The sequence below is a fragment of the Natrix helvetica genome (genome assembly GCF_964273705.1).
Source record: "Natrix helvetica genome assembly, chromosome: 4".
NCBI classification, from domain to species: Eukaryota; Metazoa; Chordata; class Lepidosauria; order Squamata; family Natricidae; genus Natrix; species Natrix helvetica.
The window spans coordinates 21,165,491-21,193,394 of NC_138550.1; the positions used below are offsets into that span (position 1 = coordinate 21,165,491).

General features: G+C 37.3%; 1 protein-coding gene and 1 long non-coding RNA gene across 4 annotated transcripts in view; one reads left to right on the forward strand and one right to left on the reverse strand.

Moving 5' to 3' along the window:
• The window catches only part of MICU2 (mitochondrial calcium uptake 2), a 74,451-nt gene that overhangs the window by 41,821 nt on the left and 4,726 nt on the right, over positions 1-27,904 (reverse strand). For all 3 annotated transcript variants that reach the window (XM_081951763.1, XM_081951762.1, XM_081951761.1), the window contains exon 2: positions 1,883-2,030. In XM_081951763.1, coding sequence (XP_081807889.1) covers positions 1,883-2,030 — 148 coding nt within the window. The remainder of the gene's footprint in view (positions 1-1,882; positions 2,031-27,904) is intronic.
• Positions 1,949-25,162, forward strand: LOC309391387. Its single transcript, XR_014175264.1, has 3 exons — positions 1,949-2,062; positions 5,466-5,558; positions 24,825-25,162. It is a non-coding gene; the product is annotated as an uncharacterized lncRNA (long non-coding RNA).

Consider the following 27,904-nt stretch of genomic DNA (forward strand, 5'->3'; position numbering starts at 1 on the left):
TCCTGCTATGGCCCACAATGGGATTGAGTTTGACACCCCGAGTTAGATACTTCAAACTCCAATGGAAATTGGTTCATAAGATGGGGTGTTTTTTAGCATCTTTCCTCCTTTGTAAACATCCATTTGCATAGCTTTTAAACAACAAACAGCAGAAATATGAAGCACCAATCAGAAAAAAGCACATTATCTATAACTTTGCATGTATGAGAAACTGCTACAAAAATCAATGATTACATCAGTGTTCTCTATCATAAAAACAATTTGTGAATAGTTAGTTTTAGAGCTGGATATCAAGTGAATGTCACACATATCTTTGAAATCTAAATTTTATAAAGTCAGAGCTTTGTAATATACATTTTACTTAGCTATTACCGTAGTTATATGTTAATACCAATGTTCAGGCTAAACCTGATGTTAGTATCTCAACGGCAATGAATTCAGCCCATGTTTCCCTGCATACAATGCACTTACCCTATGCCTCTTTAGGAAGAACAGACATATAACATTTTGTTATTCAAAAGTCATTACTTTATCATTTGTGATAATGTTGTAATGCAAAGGAAAAGTGCAGCATTAATAATGATCCTTGGGTAGAATTTTCCACAATTTAGAGTTGTCCTTTCCAATTGTTTAAGCAGAGCAAACGATCAGTCTTAGCTTTGCTTGCTGTTTTGCTTGTAAGTTCCTGCTGTCACCATTTATCTTTCAAGGGGCAACTCATTTGACATCCAATATCTCTTAATGTTTTTCTGGCCATTAAAAAGTCAAAAAACTGTAATGACTGCAATTGGACCAGCTCCTGGCTGTAATGTAAAGGCATGGTGACAAGGGGATTCAGCATTTCCTTGCCCTTTGGAGCTCAATCAAACTCAGAGGTCACAAAATCAAATGATGTTGTTAAAAAAAGGATAAAACATTAAAAAAAAATAAAGCATTACAATGAGGACATTTATTACGAAAGGAAATAATTACAAATTTTACATGAAAAAGGAAAATCCAAAAGAAAATCCAGTGCTCCAGGAAGGCCACAAGATGGCACTGGTCTCCAAAAAAAATAATAATAATAATCTGCAAAATGTAAGAATATTCTAAGAAAAAAAAGTATCTTCATACAGATATGCTGAAATCAAACATCCAATTCTGTAACTTATACTCCAGAAAGATAAGAAAATTTAGATTTAATGGAACAGAAAAACAAAAATAAATCCCTGGGTAGGTAGTTTACCCTTTTCCATAAATTTGGATCCTGCAATGCACTCAACATGGGGCTGCCCTTCCAGGTCAGAAGTGGGGAGGGCACTCTTAGTCCCTTCCCTTAAACATTTATCATCTAACAGGAGCTAGGAAGTGTTCCTTTTCCATATAAGCCCCTGCCCTAGGGAACACCTTCCCCTCTGAAGTTCGGCAGGCCTCTTCCCTCCTACACATCCATAAAGCCTTGGACTTGAATTCCCCAGCGAGCATGACTAACGGGAATTCTGGGAGTTGAAGTCCACCCATCTAAAAATTGTCAAGTCTGAGAAAGACACCATCAGAGGGTATCAGGCAAAGCGAAAGCTCCGTTTTTCTACAGACTTCTTTGTTTTAGAAAGACCAAACTTCCTCTATATCTAGCAGGACAAAGAGCTGAGGTACCTGTGTATATGACCAAGATCAAATTCAGTTGTGGGAGTATAAAGTCTTTAGTCTGCTGGTTGCATTCAGAATAAACTGCATCATCTAATTCAGTTTGTCTCATTTTGAAGTGATACACAAATAAGAAGAAATTCTCCTTCTTAATTTCTCTTGACTATTATCAGAGAGGATACTCCAATTTGGCAAATGGACAAATCGGCATTCATTCAACAGCATTGTTTAAACCGAAAAGAAAAACAGCACTTACGCTCTGATTTGTCAAACATAACTGAGAACAGGAAGTCTCTTGGCGTCATGTAATATTCTCCTCCATATTCCAAAGAAGCAAATTTCATAAAACGTTGCTTTCGAATGGAAAGCTTTTCTGCCATCTCTTCATCCACAGGATCTTCCTTCTAAAAGATAGGAAAGGATATAGCAAATACAAGTAAATTTATTCACAACTAGGATCACCAGCTGTGACTCAGCAACAGAGTAAGACCTGAAACTATATCATTGCTGCATGCTGCAAAACAAATATTTATTTTAGACTAAGGCAATTGTTAAAAAGATCGTTGGCGTTTATGCACACATCTGTTTGTGGGTTTGCAGGCATTAAAAAAAAATTACTCCTGAATCTTACCCAAACTCAATAATCAATAATCAATAATTTTATTTGATTAGCCGCAACCCTCTCCCGAAGGACTCGGGGCGGCGTACAATCAAAACGGATAAAAAATACACATAAGACAAACATATATACAAAAAGAACAGAGACATATACATATGTGCATGGAGGAGAGGAAACTCATGGATAAGATGAAGGAAGGAAACTCATGGATAAGATGAAAGCAATGAGGTGTGATTAATTCTAAATGTAATTTCACTTCATTAGATGATGGCCAACGCTGTGTCATTAGGCAGAAAAGATAAAAAGACAATACAAATAGTCAAAAGATTATTATTAGAACAATAGTCAAAAGATTATTATTAGAACAAGCCCGAGATGCTTTAGTTGAGAAAAATTGTGTAAGTGGTCAAGGGAACAGGGAGAGAAGAAGGCATCCTTCACAAAAATTAATGGTGTTGTGGTGGTAGGGGATTGTTGAACAAATGTTGGGGCACAAATAAATGTTGCCTCTTGGGGGCGAACAAATGAATGCTATTACATGAATGAAATGATGGGGCTTGGAGGGGGGGCTTTTTGCCCCACAAGACAAGGTGCAGGGTGGGCATAAATAGGAGAGGAGATACGCAGGTGGGGGGGGGGTGTTGGTTTGAGGCTGTGAGGGACAAAGTCCAGAATGGCCTGCATTGGATACTGGCTTACTGAGCCACGACTCTTGGTTAACAACTGCAATGGGGACTGACAGGATTGCGGCAGAGGTGGTATTCAGCAGGTTCTGACCAGTTCTAGAGAACTGGTAGCAGAAATTTTGAGTAGTTTGGAGAACTGGTAAATACCACTTCTGACTGGCCCCACCCCCATCTATTCTCTGCCTCCCGAGTCCCAGCTGATCATGAGGAAATGGGGATTTTACAATACAATACAATAGTAGAGTTGGAAGGGACCTTGGAGGTCTTCTAGTCCAACCCCCTGCCTAGGCAGGAAAATTTTGCAGTAACCTTTCCTTGGAGTGGCGAGGGAATGAAGATTTTACCGTATCCTTCCCCTGGAGTGGGGTGCGAATGGAGATTTTACAGTATTCTTCCCCTGCCACGCCCACCAAGCCATGGCCACAGAACAGCTAGTAAAAAATTTTGAATCCCACCACTGGATTGTTGTCTCTAAGTGAAGCAGTCACAAGACCCCTCATTCCACGACTGCATGAGTTGGCAACTAAAATTCCTGTCCCAACTGGGGTTGCAAATTGAGGATTACCTTGTACTCCTAGGAATTATTTTGGAAATAGTAAACTGGAATCCACTTTCCTATATTTTCAGTTGCTTTTGTTATGCCCTAAATTCTGGAATGACAGAGAAATAGGTCTTAACTTTTTTCTGTGAGAAACTACTTCATGTATATTCAGAATGTTGTATTTTTCCTCACAGCCTTCTCAAGGCTAAAATATCCATTCCCTTAATTTGTCACTCCAGGAGTTAAGTTCTAATCTTCTGTTAACCTTCATTGCCCTTTTCTGAATTCATTCCAATTTGTCTGAATGTTTTTAAAATTCCACTGAAAAATAGTAACAATATTTAAGGTGGAGGTCTAACCAATGCGAAATAAAGTGGAACTATTCTTTTCAGTCATTCGAAAATATAATGCTATTGACGCACTTATCTTTTTGGAATCACGTCACATTGCTGACTCATATTTGGCTTGTTAACGAATATAATTTAAGGAACCCTTTCACGAGAAATATTATGAAGCAGGCTGGTTCATTTGAATTCACACTTCGTTCATTACATATTATTTTCTATGTATTCTTTTTCTGTATCTTTTTAATCCTTCAGTTCTTTCCTTCTTTATTATCATTTATTTGCCTTGCTTGAAAGTTAGAGGTCTGCAAAAGGACATTTTACTGGTAGAGATAGACATAAAGGTAGCCAGAATAGGAACACTGCTTGTTGTCCATAAAGGAAAAATTGCAAAAGACTACAGAAAGTATTATGACATAAGTATCAAGAGAGCTAGATTGAACATTACTGTTGCCTATGAAAATCAAGTTTCTGTTATGTCAAGTTCCTGTTGACTTCAGAATGATCCCCTCCCTCCCTATTTTATTTATTTTATTACTAGCTGATAACCTGGCATGCCGAGGTATGTATTTATCCTAATCTGTATTAGACAGGAAAAGCCCTGATTTCGGCAACAAATAAATTAGTTACAAATGTTTTTCTGTGCCCCCCAGAAGCGTCAAGAAAAGTGACACAACCTTAATTTCTAATGTTGGATTTTCCCCCTTACCAGAGGGAGCCCCCTTGTGGAATACTGTGAAGTCACTATCATGGCAACTCCACTGTGTTGTGCAGTAGAAGCCATTTTATGGCAGTACAGTAGAAGCCATTGTAAGGCACAACAGGCTCTGTCTTAACAGAACACATACCCAGAGGGGTCTTACCCCCACAGTATTTGTTTCCAGAGAGTAAGTCATCTGTGTACCAAGTTTGGTTGAAATTGCTCGAGGCGTTCCAGAGTTATGCTGGAATACACACACACACACGCAAGCACACACACACAGAATATTTTATTTCATTTATTTCCTTCCTTGGTTTCCCTTTCTCTAAAGATATAAAGACCCAGCATTATACATGAATTCATAAATACGCCGTCAATTTGTACATTCAAATCCTTACTCCGTCCTCTTATAACTGATCCATACCTCAGTTCTAATTAACCTTTACACCATAGAGGAAGAACTGAGTCTGAAGTTTCTCAAGCCCAGGTTGAGGGCTTGGTACACTCTGAAGATCTTTTAAAATGCAATCAAAAATAAAGAGGGTGTCCCATGAAGAGCAATGCAATACTGCTCTGAGTTTAGAGTGCACATACAATTGCTATTTACTCTGATGAAAAATAAGTTTTACAAAACCAGTGCTCTGGTGAACTACAGTATCTCAACAAAACAAACATACCTATGGGATTGCTCTCTGACATAAAACTTTATTTCTGTCTGTCCATCCATCCTCCATCCTCCCATCTCTGATCAACAGAACAAACAGCACCAAGCAGTAGCTAGAGACAAATTGTAGAAGCCAAAGCAAAATGCCTTTTCATCTTGCCTTCACTCTTGCTCAGGGTGAATGTTTTGTGTGCCTTTACAGATTCCTTAAAACTCTTTTAGCTTAAATTTCACGGACGTGTTAAACAGAATAGTGTATTCAGCTCTATTCTCTTTATGACTCAGGGGTTTTCTCTCCCTACTATCGTTGACAATGATGACTGAAGCAACGAAAGTGCTGGCACTCTCAAGGGATGCCCTTCAACCAGCAACCTAAAAGTGAGTCATGACCGCAACTGAGTTTTTGTACTTGCTACAGAGGGAAGAGCTGGTGGGGGAAAAAAACCCACAAGGAATCTGGTAGCATTTTTTCTAACAAATGTGATTGAAAGCCCTATGTTGCTGAGGTTGAGTAGCTTATGCCTTTCAATGAAAGTGCTAGAAAAGGTGCGACTGGATTCCTTTTGAGTCTTGTTCTTCAACTCTTCCCTTTGGTGGGGAAGTTGAATAAAGCCAGCTGAGCTATAAGACCACTCCAATATATGATAACTTTTTCAAAGATTTCCTTCATAGCTTAAGAACAGTTTCAAATTTTACATTATTCGAAGAGCAAATAGATAATACTAGTAGTTCAACCACAAGTTCCTTTACTTTAGTCCAGGGGTGTCCAAACATTTTGTAAGGAGGGCCAGATTTGGTGAGGTGAAAATGTGTGGGGCCGATCATTCAGCCTGACATTCTTTGAACCCTTAACATTAAATGCGAATTGACTACCGTATTTTTCGGAGTATAAGACGCACCAAGATTTTGAAGAGGAAAATTTAAAAAAAAGTTTTTGCACTATCCCAAAAATGGCCCATTTTTCACGAAAATGGGCCTTTTTTAAAAAGGGCATGAGTAGCCTTTAAGAGGCTTCTAGAGTGCTCCTGGGGGCTAGGGGGGGCAAAGTTGAGCAAAAAATGGCCTGTTTCTTGCTCATTTATGCCCTCCACAGCCCCCAGGATCACTCTGAAAACCTCCTAAAGGCTATGCACAGCCATTTTGGTGAAGGGGGCAGAGTTTTGGGAGGCAAAAAATGCTGTATTCAGTATATAAGATGCACCCAGATTTTTAGCCTCTTTTTTTGAGGGGGAAAAGATGCATCTTTATACTTCGAAAAATACGGTATTTTATGAAAGACTAAACAAATAACTCCAGTGGGGAGAAGAGGCTGCGGGCCGCTTGAAATTTGAAAAAGGGCCACATTTGGCCCCCAGGCCGCACTTTGGACATGCCTGCTTTAGTCTAACTAAATTCAATAGAACTTATCTCCAGTTAAGTATATATACAACTATGGCCTAAGTAGGCAAACCTGGTACTTTCAAGATATGTTATATTACAATTTCAAAATTTCCCAGCCAAGCTATTGATCATGATAGCAAAAAAATAAAAAAATAATTAAAAAAATCACAGTCCAAAGACTGGCGAATGTTGATCTGATATTAATCACCAGAAATATAAGCAATTTATGTTGAAAAATGAGTCAGAAGGATGGCTTTCAACTAGACTGAAGAATATCAGATCTTCTGGCTATTGGTATATGTACTGTACATTTGTACAACTACCCAAGAAAGGTTACTGGCTTGCTATAAATAACATTAATTGTCAAAGCTGTCATAACCTTCCTTACTTTTAAAATGGTTTTTGCCACAAATTGACATTTACTTTCAGTTTCCGGTAAATAAGGCACATAACAAACAAAGGGTTTGCTTAATGATTGACGCAAAATAATAATAATAAAATATAACTCTTAATCAACACTGATGGAATTGGCCTTAAAGAAAGGGGGGAGGGAGGAGCACAGGACCATGCAACCTCTCTTGGAAGCTAATCCAGAACAATACCATGAATAATGGCATCAAAAGCTGCCAAGAGGTCAACAAAAACAAGGATAGATGCACTACCTCATCTTATTCCCACCAGAAGTAATCCCAAAATTTGAGGAATACCATATCTAGCCTTCATCCAGGTATTAAGTGTTAAGAATAGATCAACTAGAACTCAAATGCTGAGGTTTCACAAGTGATAGAACCAAGAGAAAAATTGCAATGGCAAATACAGCAAAGTTTATGTTACATTGATTTGCCTAACCTAATTTCTTTAAAAACTCAGAATTAATGATGCATTTTGTATATGTATATGTATATGTACGTACACACACACACACACACACACACACACGTGTGTGTGCGTGTGCGTGTGGGTCTGAGTGTGTGAGAAAGAAAACACATTTTTAGGCATAATTGAATTGTAAAATGTATTCAGTTAATGTTTAGTTATTTTATTGCAACTACAGATGGTAGGAATTCAGGAATTCTAATATTTCATATATGCCATAGTAGCAAGACATCAACTGAAGTAACAAAGAAAAAGATTTCAGAATTAATTATGAATATAAATGTTCCTGTGATTTTACATTAGACCCCTTCTCATGGTAACTGGAAACATTAATGTTAGATCTCTAATACTTAATGGTGAATTAAACTTGAATGACTTCAAAGAACCCTGCAATGACGCAAATCATTTCTCCTTTCATTGACATACCAAGTAATCAGCTGCTAGGAAGCAATTTGTATCTGAACATTATTTACACAGACACAATCTGTAACTTGCAGGGACATAGGCTTCAACACAGCAGTATTTTCCACAAGCTAATTTTTAATTTGAGCAAGAAATCATCATAAATTATTTGGAAAGAAGAAAGGCATTGATTTTTCTCTTTCTTTTACTCTACACAATAAAACTAGCCCGAGGCAGTTGTAACCATACATGTACAAAGTACTTACCACCAACCCCTGTAAAGCTTAATTCATTTATCTCAGGAATGAATAATGGGTCTTAAATTACAGGCAGTTAATTCTAACCCAAAAACAGATGAGAATAAAGGGTACTACGCATTTCTTCAAATCTTGATATCATAAATAATGTGTTACCTTTCCTTCATTATTAACTTTCCATCTTTTTGAATATTATCTAGCATGTGAAAAATGTACAGTTGTATGCAGTTTATGGTGTTTACTGAAGGGTCATTTTTTAAAAACTTGGTTCCTTTCAAAACGAATTGTTGGTTGCTATTTATTTTTTCCAGTACAGCACAATTAAATGACCTTTCTTGCTCTTTCTCACACATTTACACACATTCCTTTCTTACAGTCTCTTATTCCCTCTCCTTATAGTTATAATTTAATTCCAGCTTCTATTTTACTTAAGATACCCATTTATCATTAGTCAGCAGTTACTGGTTCAAAGGACCTGTCCATTTTGGCTCCTGCTCAAAATCCATGACTCATCAGATACCTGTATTAGGGGATATATATTTCTGAACATTCTGGTCAAATCTCAGTGTCCATTTCTATACAAATTATTCCATTGAGGGATTTAATCTACTGGGAATGACCATTTTTCAGGAGCCACCACCACCACCTGGGTCTTGGGATTGCTCTGCATAGCACAAACAACAGAGTGGTTCTTCTTAATGGCCTGAAAACTTCCAGCTGTTCTTTAAGAATAGAATAGAAATACTTTTACATAAGGAATTTGTCTTTGGTGCATAGGTTCTCAGACAAGATATATTCGTCAAGAATCATAAGGTACAACACTTAATGATAGTAATAGGGTACAAATAAGCAATGAGGAAACAATCAATATCAATACAAATCGTAAGGATACAAGCAACAAAGTTACAGTCCTGCAGTCATAAGTGGAAGGAGATGGGTGATAGGAACGATGAGAAGACTAATAGTAACACAGCCTTAGTGAATAGTTTGACAGTGTTGAGGGAATTATTTGTTTAGCAGAGTGATGGCGTTCAGGAAAAAACTGTTCTTGTGTCTAGTTGTCTTGGTGTGTAGTGCTCTATAGCGTCGTTTTGAGGGTAGGAGTTGAAACAATTTATGTCTGGGATGTGAGGGGTCTGTAAATATTTTCACGGCTCTCTTTTTGACTCGTGCCGTGTACAGGTCCTCAGTGGAAGGCAAGTTGGCAGTAATTGTTTTTTTCTGCAGTTCTGATTATCCTCTGAAGTCTGTGTCTGTCTTGTTGGGTTGCAGAACCAAACCAGACACTTATAGAGGTGCATATGAAAGACTGAGACTAAGTGCTTCCCTGTCCCAACTTTCTACTTCTTTGACTTTCCATGAAAGTTTTTGATGAGTACGACTATTCTGCACATCTTCCAGCTACAATCCATATTTTTGAACCCTCTCACTCACCTCTACTTCAAGAGTCTTATCTCAGGCTTTCTTAGAAGTAATAACAAGTCTTCAGCAGCCATTTTTACCCAGACTCCATTTTGGTTTACCAGCAATGAGATCAGAGATGGTATTCAGCAGGTTCTGACCAGTTCTGAAGAAATGTTAGCAGAAATTTTGAGTAGTTAGGAGAACCAGTAAATACCACCTCTGACTGGCCCTGCCCCCATCTATTCTCTGCCTCCTGAGTCCCAGCTCATCGTGAGGAAATGGGGATTTTGCAGTATCCTTCCACTGGAGTGGGGAGGAAATGGGGATTTTGCAGTATACTTCCCCTGGAGTGGGGTAGGAATGGAGATTTTACAGTATCCTTCCCTTGCCACACCCACCAGGCCATGCCATGCCCACCAAACCATGCCACACCAACCAAGCCACGCCCACAGAACCGGTAGTAAAAAAAATTGAATCCCATCACTGTAGGAGACCCTTCTTCTCCTTCATCCCAGAAATGTTTAAGTCTCCAGCTCTCTCCTGCTCCTAACCAATTCAGTAGCAATTTGTTATGGATAATATATTATTTCTTCTACCCTCACGGTCTGCTATCCGCTAAAACAAATAACCCATCCTGGTTGGGTAAATGCATGACGCAATAGCCGGTAATTCTGGATGGTAGCATGCCTTGCAACTTCAGTTACACTAGAATGGAACTTATTTTCTGCACCTATTTCAATCAGGATTTCATCTGGTATATGGTACCTAGACCGTTTTTGTTGTTCTGCCACATGGCTTTTGCTAGAAGCTAGCTGGGGTTGGGAATGTGACGCTGCTAGTTTTCCTCAAGTTCTCAGCAGCTTTCACTTGATGTTTATTATGGTATTTCTGGCTGTACTGGGCCTTGGGGATAATATTTTCCAGTGGCTTATGTTCTTTTCTGTTGGAATGTGTCCAGATTGTGCCAAAGGACCACTGCTTGATGCCTAGGTCTCTACAGGGTTCTATCTTGTCTCCTATGTTTTTCATCATGAAAAAAAAATTCTTGGAGGATATAATTTAGAGCTTTGAAGAGGACTCCCATCAGTTTGCTGACAGCACTCAGTTTTACTGCAGTTTGCTTTCTAATTCCAAGGAAAAGAATCAGCGCCCTTGAATGCTTCTCATTGATACAAGAGACGGAGATCACATAATACCTGCACTGAAAGATTGGGGCTTGTTAATAGTTGCTTTCCAGGCACAATTTAAGATTTGGACATTTGAAACCCTTAACAGCTTTGGAATCTGACTATTTTCTGGGCTCTTCCTCCTGCTATGAATTTAACCAGTTACTTAATACAGCAGGAAGACCTTTTCCTCCTGCCTTCATATGCGGAACATGGAATAACGACTTTAATTTTACAGAAAGGTATCTGGAATGTTAGGATAAACTTCTTAACAGTAAAAACAGATCATCAATGAATACTAAAGGTAATTGTTGAATTGGATAGGCCTCCGATGTGGATGTTTTAATGTAGATACTTGCATTGAGCAGGCACTTGGGCTTGAGCAACTAAAGGATCTTTTGTGACCTTATGATTCTACATACTAGTCAAGTTGTATGTCTACTGCTGAACAATCTTCAACAAGAAAAATGTGGAGACTTTAATTAAAAAAAACAAGTATAATTAGAAATAGCTTCCATACAAACAGTCAGTTCAACCTATTATGATTTGTGTTTGGGACTGACAAATAGATAAATATAATTTTATTCCTGACTCTTAACAGATAACAATCTATCAGTAACTGCTCCTTTTGACTTCTGAAATTCACTCTCTGACATTAGTGATAGTATCTTGCCTTCAGCTGGTCTGTTGCTATTGCCTTCAATTTCCCCAAGTATCAGTGTTTCCTCCAAGGATTGTTATTTATGCTTTGTGTCCAGAATATTTAACCTGCAGCTGACTTATTACTTCTCCCAGTGAGCAATCAAGTTTTATTTCATCTAGTTTGGAATGATTTGTTCCACTTCCTGTCCAAGGCACTCTTAACAGTTGTCTTCAGCATCCCAGTACAAAGGCATTAATTGTTCTACGTTCATCCTTTCCAGTGGTCTAGCTTTCATAATCATACATTGCTACAGGTCAGGCTATGGCAATACAGGATTAGTATTATGAGATTTCTCCACTTTAATACAGGCAGTCTTTGAGTTACAACTGTAATGTAGCCTGCTCTTTATGGTCATAATTTCTGAGGTTGTAAAGCAGGTTGGCCATGTGATTTTACATCCTTTTAACCCTTTTTTGCAGCCATTTTCAGTGAACCAAGTGTTTGCTATGGACTTCGTTTTGCTGATAGTCAGAAGTAAATGCTAGTTTTCCGTAAAACTGTCACAAAATGCAGTCCTGTGACTGTACATACAGCCCGGTTGCCGAGTGCCTGAAAAGTGGCCATGTGATCACAGGGCCCTCCCTGACCATCGAAACTTCGAATCCAAGTCACGAGTACCCCCATTAATAACTAAAGGACAAGGACATGCATTTTATCTAAACATATTATAGTCTTTCTCCCAAGAAGCAGGTGCATCCTTTCTTCATGTTTACCATAACCATATTTATGAATTTTTCAGCCAAAAAAATAACATAATCTACTTTTATTATTTGTTCATTGTTTTTGCACTTAACTTTCACCTTCAACAACCAACTTATTAAGTCTTCCTCACTTCCAAACCCCAAATCATCAGCATATCATACATCGCTAAAATTTCGTCCAGCAATTTTAATTTAATTTCTTTTAGCTTGCCATTTCTAATTATGTGTTTTGCCTATAAGTACATTCGATAGTGCAGACTAAGCTAAGCAACGGGCACAATTATGTACATGGGACCATTTGGCTGGGCTGGTAGCAAAAACAAAAGGTTGTTAAGCAAGCTTGAATTAAAATTGATCTAGTTAAATAAAATGACATCTTGTTTGAAACCTGGTTTAAAAAATTGCTTGATATAAAATTCTAGTCTGCCTGAGCACTTACATTCTCTTTCAATTCTTTTTCAAACTTTTCAATTGCAATAACAATTTCAGACCTCTGCATGCATGGCCATTTTACTGGAATACAGACTAATGACGTAGTGATCGCCTTTATATTGTTTTTAAGTGTATAGTTCTTTCTAAAACCTGATCAGACATCATTTATACACCTCTCATACGAGAAAGGTCACAAACTATTTAACTACATTGTTCAATTGTTCTGTTGTCTGGAAGAACACCTTCAGAGTACCTCTGTGGTTAAGACTTGTGCCAGAAACCTAAAATGCGGTTTTCCTACATTTCCCTCCCTCTCCCAAACTTTTGTTACTCCCTTTCCCTATTAAATATTTGCACCACTTAAGCTTTTGCTTAGATTTTCCCACTTTTAAAGTTATGTCTCTTTTGAAAAGAGGGGGGAAGGCTTTTGAAAGGAGGAGGAAAACACTGTTGTCAAATAATTAAAAAAAACAAACCTTGAACATGTTTAAGTAGATTTGTCAGTACTGTAATTCTATTATACAAGCAAAGAGAATGCAAGACAGCCTCTCATTCATATAGGACAAATAGCTGTGCCAAAAGCACAAATTACACCTAATTATAGGGTATAACTCTGTCATCTCTCTTTTTATAACCTAGTCGTTTACACACTTTGATTTTTTTTAACTTCCATTTGAGTTTATTAACATCAAAGCTTTGTCATCACTTATCTGTTTCCACCAAGTTTTTACTTGGGGCAATAAAGAATAAAAACTTCTTTACATTCCAGCTTTTTGGATGCAAGAATGGTTTAGTCTGCATTGTTCTTATGATGTTTCATACAAAGGTTTTAATAAGCATGTTGTTAAATTTATTGCCCTTGGCGGAGAAGTCTTAAAATACACTATAATTTAACCTACTGTAGTATTAAATACATCAGTAGAGTGCTCTGAAATTATATTCATATTAATATTATTCCAATAAACAGGTCTAGGTAACTTCTGAAGTTTTGAATAAGAATATATTAGATGGTTTTAGATTTTTTTAATCGATATTATATGCCAAGACATTACTCATATTTTCATCAAATTTGTCAGATATACTGCATCACATTTTATTTTACAATTAATCAGGTATGATGACTATAATGGGTTAATAAGGGGCAGGAGTATTAGGTATTAGGGTATGTATGTTAGGTATGTTTGCTGCTCTGATAAGATATAATTTTATTATCTGTACTTGCATGTATACATACATACAACCTCTTTTGTATAGCTGAGATGTATTATGCATTTATTTTTTATTTCCTTCTTTCTTCAAACTGCAGGTCTCAAATTTGAACTCCACTTTTGATTCCAGCTTCCATCACATGCAACTCTGCCATTTTTAAAATATATTCCCTGCGCAAGTAAAACAGAGACAGAGACAATGCGTACCATCTTTATCTCATCCCTTGTTTTTTCTATTTTTTTCCAATCAAATTTTTATTTTTTTATATTCTTTATACATATCAATTTGTGAATGGTGTGGTAACTGAATAACATACATTTCAGTACACATAAACATAGTCTTATTATTCCTAAATATTACATTTCATTTCCATTGTTTCATATTATTTATACATGTCTTTTATTATCACCCTTCCTTTCTGAACCATTTTTCTGTCCTTTTGTATATCTTAACATATTAATATATAATTATTATTTCCCCCCACTATTTTCTATCCCTATTTTAACTCCCCCCCCATTCATATCGCTATAATATTCAAAGACGTGTTTTCCACCTATTTTGTTGTTCATATTTCCTTAGTTATATCAAAGTTCCATCCTTCATTCTTCCATTTTCCAATATCTCCTTATACAGTTTTAGTATCAATCACGATCATTTATACATTTAGGGTATTTCTATTCATGTTCTTTCCAGTTCTTCAATCCATATAATTCTACTATTAATACACACGTTTAGATTAATATATATTTATATATATTTCCCTAATCACCCATTAAGTTCTAACCTTCCACTGTTATTCATATTTTATACATATTTAGTAGTACAGTCATTCCAAGTCTATTTTTCCCATTCCTCATATCTATTTATATTACAATATTATCCTGATATCTATCACACTGCTAAAATAATAATTCAGCCTGTATAATTCTGATATTAATACACATTATTGAAATATATTCATAACAATATTTTTTACTCAATTTTCCCTTATCCTTCATCTCTTACCCACTTCTGAACCTTTAATCTTATTTTCTTTTTAGTTTTCCTTCCATATTTGTCCCTTAGTTTTTTATTCCCTCTATTTGACTATCTAATCTAACTTCCATTTAGATTCCCAACTTCCTCCCAACTCTACCCTTTCCCACTGTCTAATTCCAGAACTATCCATTCCACCTCCTATCTTTTTTCCCCAGCTCTCTCCCTGTTTCTCCCATTCCCTTTTTAAATCCTTTACATTATTTCCCTCCTTTTTTAGTCCCTTAATCACTATTTATTTTGGCAACATCTCCTCCTTGTTATCTTCTTCTTGCTGGTTTCTCTCCATTTTCCCCTCTGTTTCGTCTGGTAGCTCCATTCTTTTTTCCTTGTCCTGATCATTGTCTGTTGTTCTTTGCATTAAATTTCCCAATTTTTGGTCTATATGATTAAATATTTTCTCAATGCTTTGAAAAAGCTCCATTCTGTTTAAGTTCTCCTCACTTCTGTTTTAGGTTGCATCTATGTTTAGTCAATCTCTTTTTTAGTCCACTGTCCAGAGTTCATTAATTCAAAAAACCAAACTTCCAAGTCACAATTTTAAATGTCTCATCAATAGTCAGTCCAAACAATTTGAATTCACCAGGAGGTTATCCATGCCTCTTCAAATTACCTTATATGTTGAATAATATTCAATGATGTTCAGGGGCTCTTAACTGAACTCCTTAGTTAATAATCAGATCTCTAGTCTTAGAGTACGTCTGTATTTAGCAGATATCTCCAGGTTTTTTTTGAATAGTTATTTCCAAGTTTGCATATTTCCCTTTTCGTCAGCAGATGGCGCTCTCCCTTCTGTCTGCTTCACTCTCTCCTAGCCTGAGGAATACCAAACCAGCTCTGCAATGCATTGTCCAGAAAATTGCATGGAGCCACATTTCATTCAACAATATAATTTTCTCCAATTTTACTTCAGTACTGAATAATCACTTTACTTCACTCTCTTAATTGTTTTAATTTTGTTCTTTGACATGGACTGTACACCGCCCCGAGTCCCTTTCGGGAGAGGGGGCGGTCTATAAGCGCTAATAAATTGAAATTGAAATTGAAATCTGCAATAGTGTTAAGAATTCCAGTTTCAATTATTTTTTCAATTATTCAAATTATTCTTAAATTATAAATCCAATAATTGAGCAATGTTTGTAAAGAGAAATTTGGGACTTTAATTCCAGCATTTTAAAATGCTCTCAATACCACGTCTTTTAGCTTTGAGGAATCAAATTTCTATTTAGTATTTAAGAAGCAGATTTTTTTCCTCCTTCAATTCTCTGATATTTTCTGTGTGCCCATTCGTAGCTTCAACAAATAGCTTTAAAGATGCTTCCCCTTTGGATTTCTGGGGTCAATTTCCAATAAAAAGTATTTTCTCATCCAGCTCACACTCCATTCACTTTCTCCTCACCAGCACAATCTGGGGTATTCAGGCTGTCCCTGGCTTCATGGCAGCCATTTTGGCTGCCGCTACTCCTCCTCTTCAGATGAGGGGATTTTCCCAGTCAGGGAGGAGAGATGCGGCTCTCCTCGGCCTGCCAGGCGGTCCCACCTTACTTCACCCCTTCAGTGGGGCTATGGTCCGAAATTGGACCCTCTGACAGGGAGAAGTCGGAGCTGACTGCAGAGCTTGCAGACCAGGCTTCAGAGGGGAGCGGAAGTATAACCAGAAGTGCCTCGTCCTTTGTTTTTTCTGAACCTTTCAGTTTCTCCGAAGTCCGTTCTTACAGTAGTAGCTTCTTGTTCACAGTAAACGAGAACATAAATAAATAAATAAATAAATATTTATTTATTTCTTAGCCGCACCCTCTCCCGAAGGACTCGGGGCGGCGTACAATGAAACATATGAAATAAATATGTGGACAAAACAAACATATAACAGAGACATATACCGAGACATACACAAGGAGGAGGTCGGCTGATGAATAAAAAACAATTAGAATACAGTGATTAAAAAACCCCTAAATAATTAAATATAATTAAAATACCCAATTAAAAACCCGTCAGGAGCGATATGGTTAGATCAAAGTTGAGCCAGGCCAGCTACTTGGAATAGGTGGGTCTTAAGCTTAATACGAAAGGAGCGGAGGTCAGAGGTATTCCTAATATCCTAACATGATTCCTCTGAAGAATAATCAAGTGTTCTGGCACACCCATTAAATGCCACCTTTTGGCATAATCTACAAAAAGCCCTAGATGTACTCAATAAAACAAAGACAAAGCTTCTTAAATTCTCTTGCTTTCTATTCTTCTTCTTATATTAATTATCTGATTTCATGTCACTCTGCCTTTTCTGAAACCTGCCTGTTCATCTGGCATCGCTCTCTCCAGATATAGCACTGTACTCCTTTGTTAAGATCTTACAGAAAAAGTTTGTTTGCCTAAAGAATCAGTGCAATGGTTTATAATTTGCAATGTCTAATACCTCTTTCTTCAGGAGAGTAGCATTAGATACCATGCCCATGGTGTTCGCAAGCGCATGCGTGCCAGAAACCGGAAGGTGGCTGATGCCCATGCTGGAAACCCGAAGAACAGCCGCCCAGTGTGCACATGCGTGCCAGGTGGCTACTTTTCCAATTTCCTGCACACCCACAGGCTCCCATTTCAGCACTCAGTGACCGAAAAAGTTTGCCAACACTATTCTAAGGGATGGCATTATTGGCAATTTATAATTGAGCTAATTGGGTAGAATTGTTAAACGTATTACTCGAAACTGTGTGTTTTAGCCAGCTGGTGACTTTGGCCAATCACTCTCTCTTAGCCTGAGGAATACCAATACCAGCTCTGCAATGCATTGTCAAGAAAATTGCATGGAGCCAAATTTCATTCAACAATATAATTTTCTCCAATTTTACTTCAGTACTGAATAATCACTTTACTTCTTGGACAAATGTATGGGTAGTAGCTAAGAAATATTAGTGATATTTACCTGTTTTTAAAGGTTATTTCAGCCCTGGTCTTCAGCCCTTTTCCAGTGTTAGCTAAATAGGATATAATACTTTTTGGGGCTGTTACAACAATTAGAAAAATATATATCAAGTCCTTCATGCTGTGAGCTTAACAAGTTTTACATTTATTTCTATTTTGCTTTTCTTTTAAAATTTGTTCATGGTGCTTTGTATTCTAATTTTAGTCTTGAAAACCAAAAGGAATTTAGGATTTAACTAAACTAAATGAACTAATTTAGGATAAACTAGGGAAGAAATATTTGCATGATTATGCTAACTATTTTGCTTTAAATAATTAAACGAAAGTTTCCATGAAGTTTTTCGCTGCCTGAAGGAGGAACAAAATAACATTAAGGTAAAATACAGTCAGATCTCTACTATTTGGCAATTTTACTGCATTTATTAGTAATATGCAACACCATCATAAACCTAAAGCTTGAGCTAAAAATAGCTCTTGCAAGTGGAATGCCAATATCCTTATTACAGCACAACAGGATACCTGGTCTACCTCTTCAACTATACAGGAGATTTCTAGTAAATAGCTGTCAACAAGCCTGTGCATGACTGAAATCAAATTACTAATACTATGGGAATAGGCTTTTGAACTTTGTGCCAACAAAGTATCACGTATCTAATCTAAGGGGGAATTACAGACCAAAAGACTGCTATTATTTTATTAGCCATACCACCTTCATTTTGATCTGCTCTACTACGCTCGTTTAAATCTACTTGTCAGTGGGATGGCAGAGAAAGTACAATACATTTTATGTTCCAGAGCAGCTGTAATTCTATTTTGAAACCTCTGGGTTCCCCCTCCCCCCGCCCCCGCCCATGTTTTAAGAATTTCCAACAATTTTTACAGCATTTGATCTAGAATTAATGACATAAAAAGAGGTTATAATGTATCTAAGGAATAACTCCCATACAGTTAACTAAATATAGTAATCAACCCAGACATAATGTCATGCTTACTAGCCAAATAATACGTTAACCTTGATTTCAAAGTATGAATCCAAGTCATTTAGGCAAACATTGTAGTTTTTTCTTTTAAATAAATTCGATACAATTGTATCTTAGGTAGTAAAAGGTTAAACTTCTCCAAAATCTATATAATAATGTAAAGCAACTTTTTTCACACAGGTCTGAGGACATTTTTCATAATAGATATTGTGTGTAATCTCTTGCATTTCTATCCGATCAACCAAGGAAACAACAAAAAAGGAAACACACAACTTTCTGAGCTTCCCTTTATAAAGATTGCAAGATCAGAATGCAGGCTCACAGAACACACTGAAAATTAACTTATGAGATGTGCCACAATCTTGTGTCATTCACAGAGTGAAAAGGAGTCAAGATGATTTGACACAACCCTTTGGCCAAATAAAGAAGCACACAGGAAAATGTTACTGTGCTTCCTGTTTGCAATGCAGCTTCTGCCAACCTAGCAGTTCAAAAGCATGTAAAAATGCAAGTAGAAAAATAGGAACTACCTTTGATAGGGAAGATAACTGCGTTCTGTGCGCCTTCGGTGTTTAGTCATGTCGGCCACATGACATGGAGACGTCTTCGGACAGTGCTGGCTCTTCGGCTTTGAAACGAAAATGAGCACTGCCCCCTAGAGTCGGGAATGACTAGCACATATGTGCGAGAGGAACCTTTACCTTTACTCTTTATCACGCTCCTCACCTATTCTCTTATACTTCGCATAATAATGCATATTTAAAAAGTTGAAAAGAAAACCCAGGATTAACATTCTCTTCCAAAAATAAAACTTTACTCATTAGTTTCTGCTGTGTCATCATTTAGTCATTTTCTGGTATTCAGATCTTTTGCTACAATTATGAAGCTAAAGATCAGATAGGCAGGATATATGTATGTATATGAATAAGAATGTGTATGTGCCAGTGGTGGGTTTCCATTCTTTTTACTATTGGTTCGCTTGTGTGCGCGTGATGCTTCTGTGCATGTGCAGATGCGTCCGGGCGGGTGGGCGGAGCCTCCCGCCACCACCACTACCAGTTTGCCTGATCCGGGCCGAACCAGGAGCAAATCACCTCTGGTATGTTCATGTATATGTGCGTATGTATGTATATGTGTTATGATTATACATACAGGTCAACTTACCACAACTGAGCCCCAAATTTCTGTTTCTTAAGTGGGACAGTTAATTGAATTTTATCCTATTTTATGTCCTTTCTTACCACAATTGTTAAGTGAATTTGCTTCCGCATTGACTTTGCTTATCAGAAGGTAACAAAAGGTAATCCCATGACCGGGGGACATGGCAACCATCAGGAATATGAATCAGTTGCCAAGCATCTGAATTTTGATCACGTGACCATAGGGATGTTGCAAAATAGGTTGCAAGTGTGGAAAAACAGTTGTAAATCACTTTTTTTTAGAGCCGTTGCAACTTTAAAAGATCACTAAATAAACAGGTAAATCGAGTATCTGCTATTCTTAGAAGTATTTGTTTGCTATGTTTTACTAGGTATAAATATTAAATATATATATACAGGTAAAGAGTCTGTAATGTGAATTTTTACCTGCAACCAGCATTCCTTCTTTTTTTAATGATGATACTGTCAATAAGGAAAGCCTCTAAAAAGCCTTAAGATATTCACTGTTAAGAATGGATAATTATAACAGTTTATTTCCTTCCTGAATAAGGAGTAAAACAAGCTACCTATTGTATAACAAAGGTATTGTACAGTTGTGTTGGGAATATTGCTCCTTTAATTTAGCAGATTAGTCAGCCTCCTTCAATTAATACGTAGATGGGACTTAATGGAATGTAGAAATGTGCCCCATATCAAATTACACAACGGAATCAACTCATATTTTTCTTCCATTTTCATATCCTGAAGTTCTGACTACAACTCCTGTCGTCTTTCACTATCATGCAGAAGTATAAGCTTAATACTCCATAAAACTGGTGTGTATCATATTTAAAGCAAGTTTTGTTAGCTTCTCTAACAATACAATTTGTATACAAATATTTTTTAAAAATTATTTGTCCATCAATTTAGGGAAAGTTCAAGTTTTATTTTTGACATGCAAAATACATAACTTTTTCATTATATGTTTCTTCCTCAATTTATCTCCATAATTTATATTTGTATAAGGTAAAGATAAAGGTTCTCCTCACACCTTTGTACGTGTGTACAAAGTCGTTCCCTACTCTAGGGGGCAGTGCTCATCTCTGTTTCAAAGCCAAAGAGCAAGCGCTGTCCGAAGATGTCTCCATGGTCATGTGGCTGGCAGGACTAAATGTCAAAGGTGCACGGAGCGCTGTTACCTTCCCACCAAAGGTGGTTCCTATTTTTCTTTTTGCATTTTTACATGCTTTCGAACTGCTAGGTTGGCAGAAGCTGGGACAAGTAATGAGAGCTCACTCCGTTACACGGCACTAGGGATATAAACTGCTGAACTGCCGACCTTTCTGATTGACAAGCTCAGTGTCTTAGCCACTGAGCCACCACGTCCCTTTACACTTGTATAAGATCCGCCCCAAAAAACCCTTCAAATGCCAAGGATAGGATTATTGATAGTGAAAAAAAGATTAAAATTTATTATAAAGATCCTTGATGCTAGTTAAAATCCAGGATAATCACGTCCAAGGACTATAGCAATGACAGAGAAACTGATGACTAATGACAGTACAGTAATTTGGCTTGTACTATACTTTTATCTTAATGAAAGCATCTTCTCGGTAATCTCCATGATTTAGAAACCATATACACTGATCAAACTACAGTTATGAAAAAATAAAGCCTTGAATATTAGAGAACATTAGAAAGACATCAAGAATTCTAAAATTCTAAAACTTCAGCTACCTCAACTGTACTTTCTTTGGTCATCCAGTACCTCTCAAAAAAAGCCATGTCTATGATCATCCGACCTGACTTAATAAATTGCATCTATCATATTTAGTTCAAGAGGCAGCAAAGTTGGAAGAAAACCAAGAATAAAACTCAAGGCTATGCAAGACACTAAGGAAAAAGGAGGATTTGGCATACCAGATTGGGAACTTTATTATACTGCGGCCACTCTAACATGGTTAAAAGAATGGATAATGTTGAGAAATAAAAGATTACTCAAATTGGAAGGTCATGCCCTCCAAGTAGGATGGCATGCCTTCCTTTGGTATGAAAAAGGATCTGCACACAAATATTTCAATAGACACTACATCAGATAGTCCCTGTTATTAATATGGAACAAAATTAAACACGACCACTATACCAAAACACCCATTTGGCTATCTACGATGGAAGCATACATACACCCAAATTTAATTAATATGGAAAATATAATTACATATAAAGAGTTATTGAACAGACAGGGGGAGATCAAAAGTAGATTAGAACTGGCATCACAAGGGGTACAAGTAGAATGGTGGTCCTACTTACAGATACAATCAAGGTTTGCACAGGATAGGAAGAAGGAAGGTTTTGCCAAAGATTATACAATATTAGATAACCTTTTGATACAGACAGAAAACAGGCTGATCAAAGTGTTGTATAGATTTTTGTTGGAATATAAGCTACAGGAGGAACATGTCAAAGAAACTATGGTCGCCTGGGTAGAAAATTTCGGTTATAATGTGGAATTGGCTAAGTGGGAAAAACTTTGGATACTTAATCAGAAACTAACAATGGCTATGAAGTATAAAGAAAATCTTTATAAGATGTTCTACAGATGGCATCTCCCCCCCCCCCCCCCCCCCAGCACGGCTCTCCAAAATGTTTAAAAATCTGGCCCCAAATTGTTGGAAGTGTAAAAAAACACCAGGCACTTTGTATCATATGTGGTGGACGTGCAATGAGGCAAAAAAATATTGGAAAATGATTCAATCATGGTTAGAACAAATGGTGGGAGACCAAATCTTGTTTAAACCAGAAATTTTTCTCCTAGGTATAATACCGGAGGGGTTTAAGAAAGATACACTTTATCTAATTATACATGTACTAACTGTGGCGTGCATAACTTATGCACAATATTGGAAAAAAGAAAATACACCATCAGAGCTAGATATAATCCGAAAAGTGTTGGCCTGTGCGGAAGCAGATAGGCTCACTCTTGAACTTAAAAATAAAGGGGAATCAGAATATTTTGAAGTCTGGAACAGATTTTATGATTGGTATAAGACAAGGTGACAAGATTGGAACAAACTGTATATATTGTGATTGGACAGAAGAATAGACAATGTATTAAGTAGGCTTATAGTTAATGGTTGAGACTAGCTGTATATAATGTGAATGTATGGTCACTTCGACTTCGTGGTACTGCATTGTTTTAAATGTAAAAATAATAAAAATATATTTTAAAAAAGGACCTAAAGTCTGCTAATTTTTCTACAAATAGATTTTATTTTTTCACATCATACAGAATCAATCAAATCTGACATGGGGAAAGCAATAATTTTAATATCTTCGCCACACAGAGAGGTACTTAAAATTCCTAACAAACTGATACACAGATTTTAAAAAAACTATGTAACACTTCACTGCACACCTTCCACTAGCCTTAATGAAACATTAACACAAACCATGGATGTGTGAGTATATTTTCAAAGCCAATGCTCAAGATATAAATACCTTACATTTACAGGCTGTAAGTGATACTGTGTTGTGAAACAAATGCACACCCTTAATAAAAATCCATTTCTAAATTTAAACATAACATTATGGCCTTACAGATTCCATACGGACTATATTATTGACTGTTTTAGTCACTCAGCATAACAATGTCTGCATTTCAGTAATGCAAACTATGACACTCATGATATATTTAATGCTTCAGTTATTTAAACTTCAGAGATATCTGAAACTTGAACTAACTTAACGCAACGTGATATAAAACCCATGCAATGTTGGAAGTTTAAATAGTTTAATTATAGTTAGTACAGGCAATTACAGTGACTTTTAAGACCAAACTAGACAAAATTGCAAAATAATGTTTCTATACCACTATATTCATTCTTTGCCCTGAAATTCAGCATTGCTGTGGATCAAAAAAAAAAAAAAAGGCAAATAAAATACCAACCCTTAAAGATTTTGTATTATCTTTTTCAATAACAGCTGAAAAGGAATGCCTTTTCTGAAAAATGCTATATATTTCTTCCACAATTAATTTGTGGGAGAAGATCCTTGCAGTGGTAACTACAAACAAACCCCTCTTTCTTGCCTCAAATCTAGGTCTTTGGTCCAACAGAAAATGGAAGATTTTCCTTTGCTCTGATGGGGAAAAAAATCTCTGTGTGTGTGTGTGTGTGTGGCAGGAAAGAGCTGTGTTAGCACATTTTCATAGAAGTAAGCATTCTACAGAATGACAAGGCATAAGTGAGTTGGCATGCAGGAGATCAGCCTGACACTGAAGAGTTAGGAACAGTGAGGTGATGGAGCCAGTTAGGATATCACACTGGTAATGGATACAGCAGAGGACTCACCTGTCCAGCAGGAGCAGCACAGCCAAGCCTCAATACTCTGTTTCCCTGAAAATAAGACCTCCCCGGATAATAAGCCCAATCGGGCTTTTGAGTGCATGCGCTAAAATAAGCCCTCCCCCCCAAAATGAGCCGTCCCCCAAAATACTGCAGCACAGGAGCAGCCCTGAGGTGACCATGCTCACCGCCTCTTGCACCTAAAAATAATAAGACCTCCTAAAAAATAAGGCCAAGTGCTTATTTTGGGGGGGGGGTGTCAAAAGAAAATAAGACCCTGTCTTATTTTCGGGAAAACTTTTTTCAGCAGTTCATTTAGTGACCATTCAAAGTTACAATGGCATTGAAAAAAGTGACTTTATGACCATTTTTCACATTTATGACTGTTGTAACATCCCCGTGGTCATGTGATTTCCATTTGGATGCTTGTCAACTGACTCACTCTTATGATGGTTGCAGTGTTCCGGAGTCATGGGCTCTCCTTTTGCGACCTTCTGACAAACAAGTCAGATTCACTTAACAATCGTGTTACTAATTTAATAATTGCAGTGAGATTCACTTAACAAATGTGGTGAAAAAAGTCGTAAAATGGGACAAAACTCACTTAACAAATTTCTCACTTAACAACATACATTTTGGGTTCAATTGTGTTTGTACATTGAGAACTACCTGTAGCCAATGACCTTTTACTCCATTTCCAGGAATTTTAACCAGGATCACCAATGATGGTTCACGCCAGAAGCAACGGAGACTAGCTGTAACTCTCAAAACAACAATCTCAGCTTAACGTAAAGATTGCTAGAACTAGAACGAAAGAAAAACAAACCTTAGTTTCCTCCCTATTCTACAAGCAGGGAAAATGTCCAGACTAAGACAAATAAATTGTCAGCAGGTAGAACTATCGAAGATGGGCTGCAGGAGAAAAAGGAGGAACACAAAAGGCTAGAAAAATTAAACTCCATCTATAAAGAGTATAACAATCACATCTGCACAAGCATAAGAATAAATAATGTGAAATAAGATATAGAAATAAGACAGGAATAAGACATAGATAACAGTATGTCGACATTACTGTTTTTATTTGGATCTCTTGAAAAATATTTTGTTTTTGTTTACACATATCAAAGCTCAATACTAAAACCAGAATGAAATATTAATTTGCAGAATGTTTGGTTGCTTTTAAAAGAGGGTGAAGGCAAAGCTACACTGGGGTCCCTCAGATATATTGAGAATATTGGTCATGCAAAAAAAATAAAAATAAAAATAAAACCATAACTTTGTATTTTATAAATATTGATCACTATCATTTTACAAGGTTACTTAGAATTTGTACTCATCTATTTTCCGCAGCATCATCCAGGAAATTTGTTGCATAAACTCACAAATTTGACATGTCAGGCTGGGGATTAAAAATGGAACTCTGAACATCTCCCACACGAGTTCATGCAAGTACACTAGCTGGGAAAAGCTGCTGGCAAAGCATCAAACATGTTTTACAACACTACTCTTTATATCTTATAAATATGGGCCTTGTGTTTGAAACAGAGGCTGGATAGTGCTCTTTCAGCCATAATATAAGTATAATGTTTAGGTCTGGATGACTAAAGATTCCTTATCTCTGATTTCGTTCCTATGAAATGTATTCCAGCCTGAAATAGTTTTATATTAGCTTGGCAGTTATCTGCTACTAGCTGAATACCCGTGCTCCACTGCGAAACTATGTGATCAGGCTTGATAAATCGACAGTTACGGCTTGAAAATTAATGAGTAGTTACCATTTGCCTCTCCTCTCCTGTTCTCTCCTTAAGGCTTTCCCCACAGAATCCTCCCCTATCCTATCCCCTTCTCTCCCTCAACTTGATCCAAAGAAACCTCTCCTCTCCTCTCCCCTTCTCTTCCTCAGGCTGGTCCCACAGAAGCCCCAGCTATCCTCTCTCCTTCTCTCCCATAGGCTTGCCCCACAGAAGCCCCAGCTATCCTCTCCCCTTCTCTCCCTCAGGCTTGCCCCACAGAATCCTCCCCTATCCTATTCTCTTCTCTCCCTCAGGCTTGCTCCATTGATCCTCTCCTATCCTCCTCTCTCCCTCAGGCTTGCCCCACAGAAGCCCCACCTATCCTCTCCTCTTCTCTCCCTCAGCCTTTCCCCATTGATCCTCTCCTCTTATCTCCCTCAGGCTTGCCCCACAGACTCCTCCCTTATCCTCTCCTCTTCTCTCCCACAGCCTTTCCCCATTGATCCTCTCCTCTTCTCTTCCTCAGGCTTGCCCCACAGAAGCCCCACCTATCCTCTCCCCTTCTCTCCCTCAGGCTTGCTCCATAGAATCCTCTCCTATCTTATCACCTTCTCTCCCCCAGGCTCCTCTCCAACTTCGCAGCCAGCAGTCTGGATGAATCATGCGCTAGCCATGCCCATGTCCTTGTTTTGAGGTTGGGAGGGGGAGTAGAATGTTTAACTCCTTAGCATCAGAGCATGTTAATAATAATATAAGAAATATTAATGGTCTGATGGTCATTTTGAAAAATATTTTCTAAGCGAGCACCTAGAAGCCAAGAGGAACATATATGCCACATTTCAAGTTTGTAGGCTTTACGGTTCAGGAGATATTGTGATCCGGAATGAGTGGTTTTTGCTTTTATATGTATCTAGATTGTCCCCTTTATTTCTGGATTGTAAGAGAGCTATCCATATTACTGGCAAGTAAAAAAAAAAGGGGGGGGGGATAAAAAAGAAATACATTTTATGGAATCTTTATAAAGAAGCATCTAGTGCACTGGTTATGCCCATTTCTAAATTGGGAGGCCTTTGCGCCTTAGTCTTCTCTCATTTTGATAACTGCAACATAGCCTACAAGGGGTTACCCTTGTAGTCCATTTGAAAGCTTCAGCACATATAGAATGCGTGGCTTAAGTCAGTAAGTACATATCTCATTTTACCCACATGGCACAGTGGTTAGAGTGCAGTACTGCAGGCTCCTTCCGCTGACTGTCTACAATTTGGCAGATCGAATCTCACCAGGCTCAAGGTTGACTCAGCCTTCCATCCTTCGGAGGTGGGTAAAATGAGGACCCAGATTGTTGGGGGCGATATGATGACTCTATAAATTGCTTAGAGCAAGCTGTAAAAGCACTATGATGCAGTATATAAGTCTAAGTGCTATTGCTATTACTATTTCCGGTTAGGCTATTTAAATTACTTATTTTTTTTATAAATTGCCTTGCTCTAGTGATCGAGGTAGCTAATAAATTGATTAAACAAGCAATATTACAAAATTAGTAATCATTTCTAAAATGTATTTAATGTAAAAGAATGGAATATTTTTTAAAACATGTGAAAGAGTAATAAAACTATATATGCAGGGTCTTGTTTTTTTAAACTTATGAGCTCTGATCTTTTAATATCCAGAGAAGAAAACTGGAAAACTGAGTTTAGAAGGTGGAGTTGATACACACCTTACAGAAAGGTTGTTAAAAAGCAAAAACAAATCAACAGTAGTGAATAACAGGTTGAGCTCAATACTTAGGTTCAAATAATTACACCCTAAAGACGAAGCATTAAAAACTGATCTTAGTTAACGAGAGAAGTATACTATGGAGTGGCATGTTAATTCAGAGGATTGCACGCCATCTGAAAATAAGCATTAAGTCAAAGCCAACAACAGATGTTTCACAGAAGTGTCCCATCTCAAATTTTTCTGCAGTACATTACTGTGACTCCGATATTGGAAATACAGTGCTAAAGATAAAGTATCACTATGTTTGGTATTTAGCAATACTGGAAAAT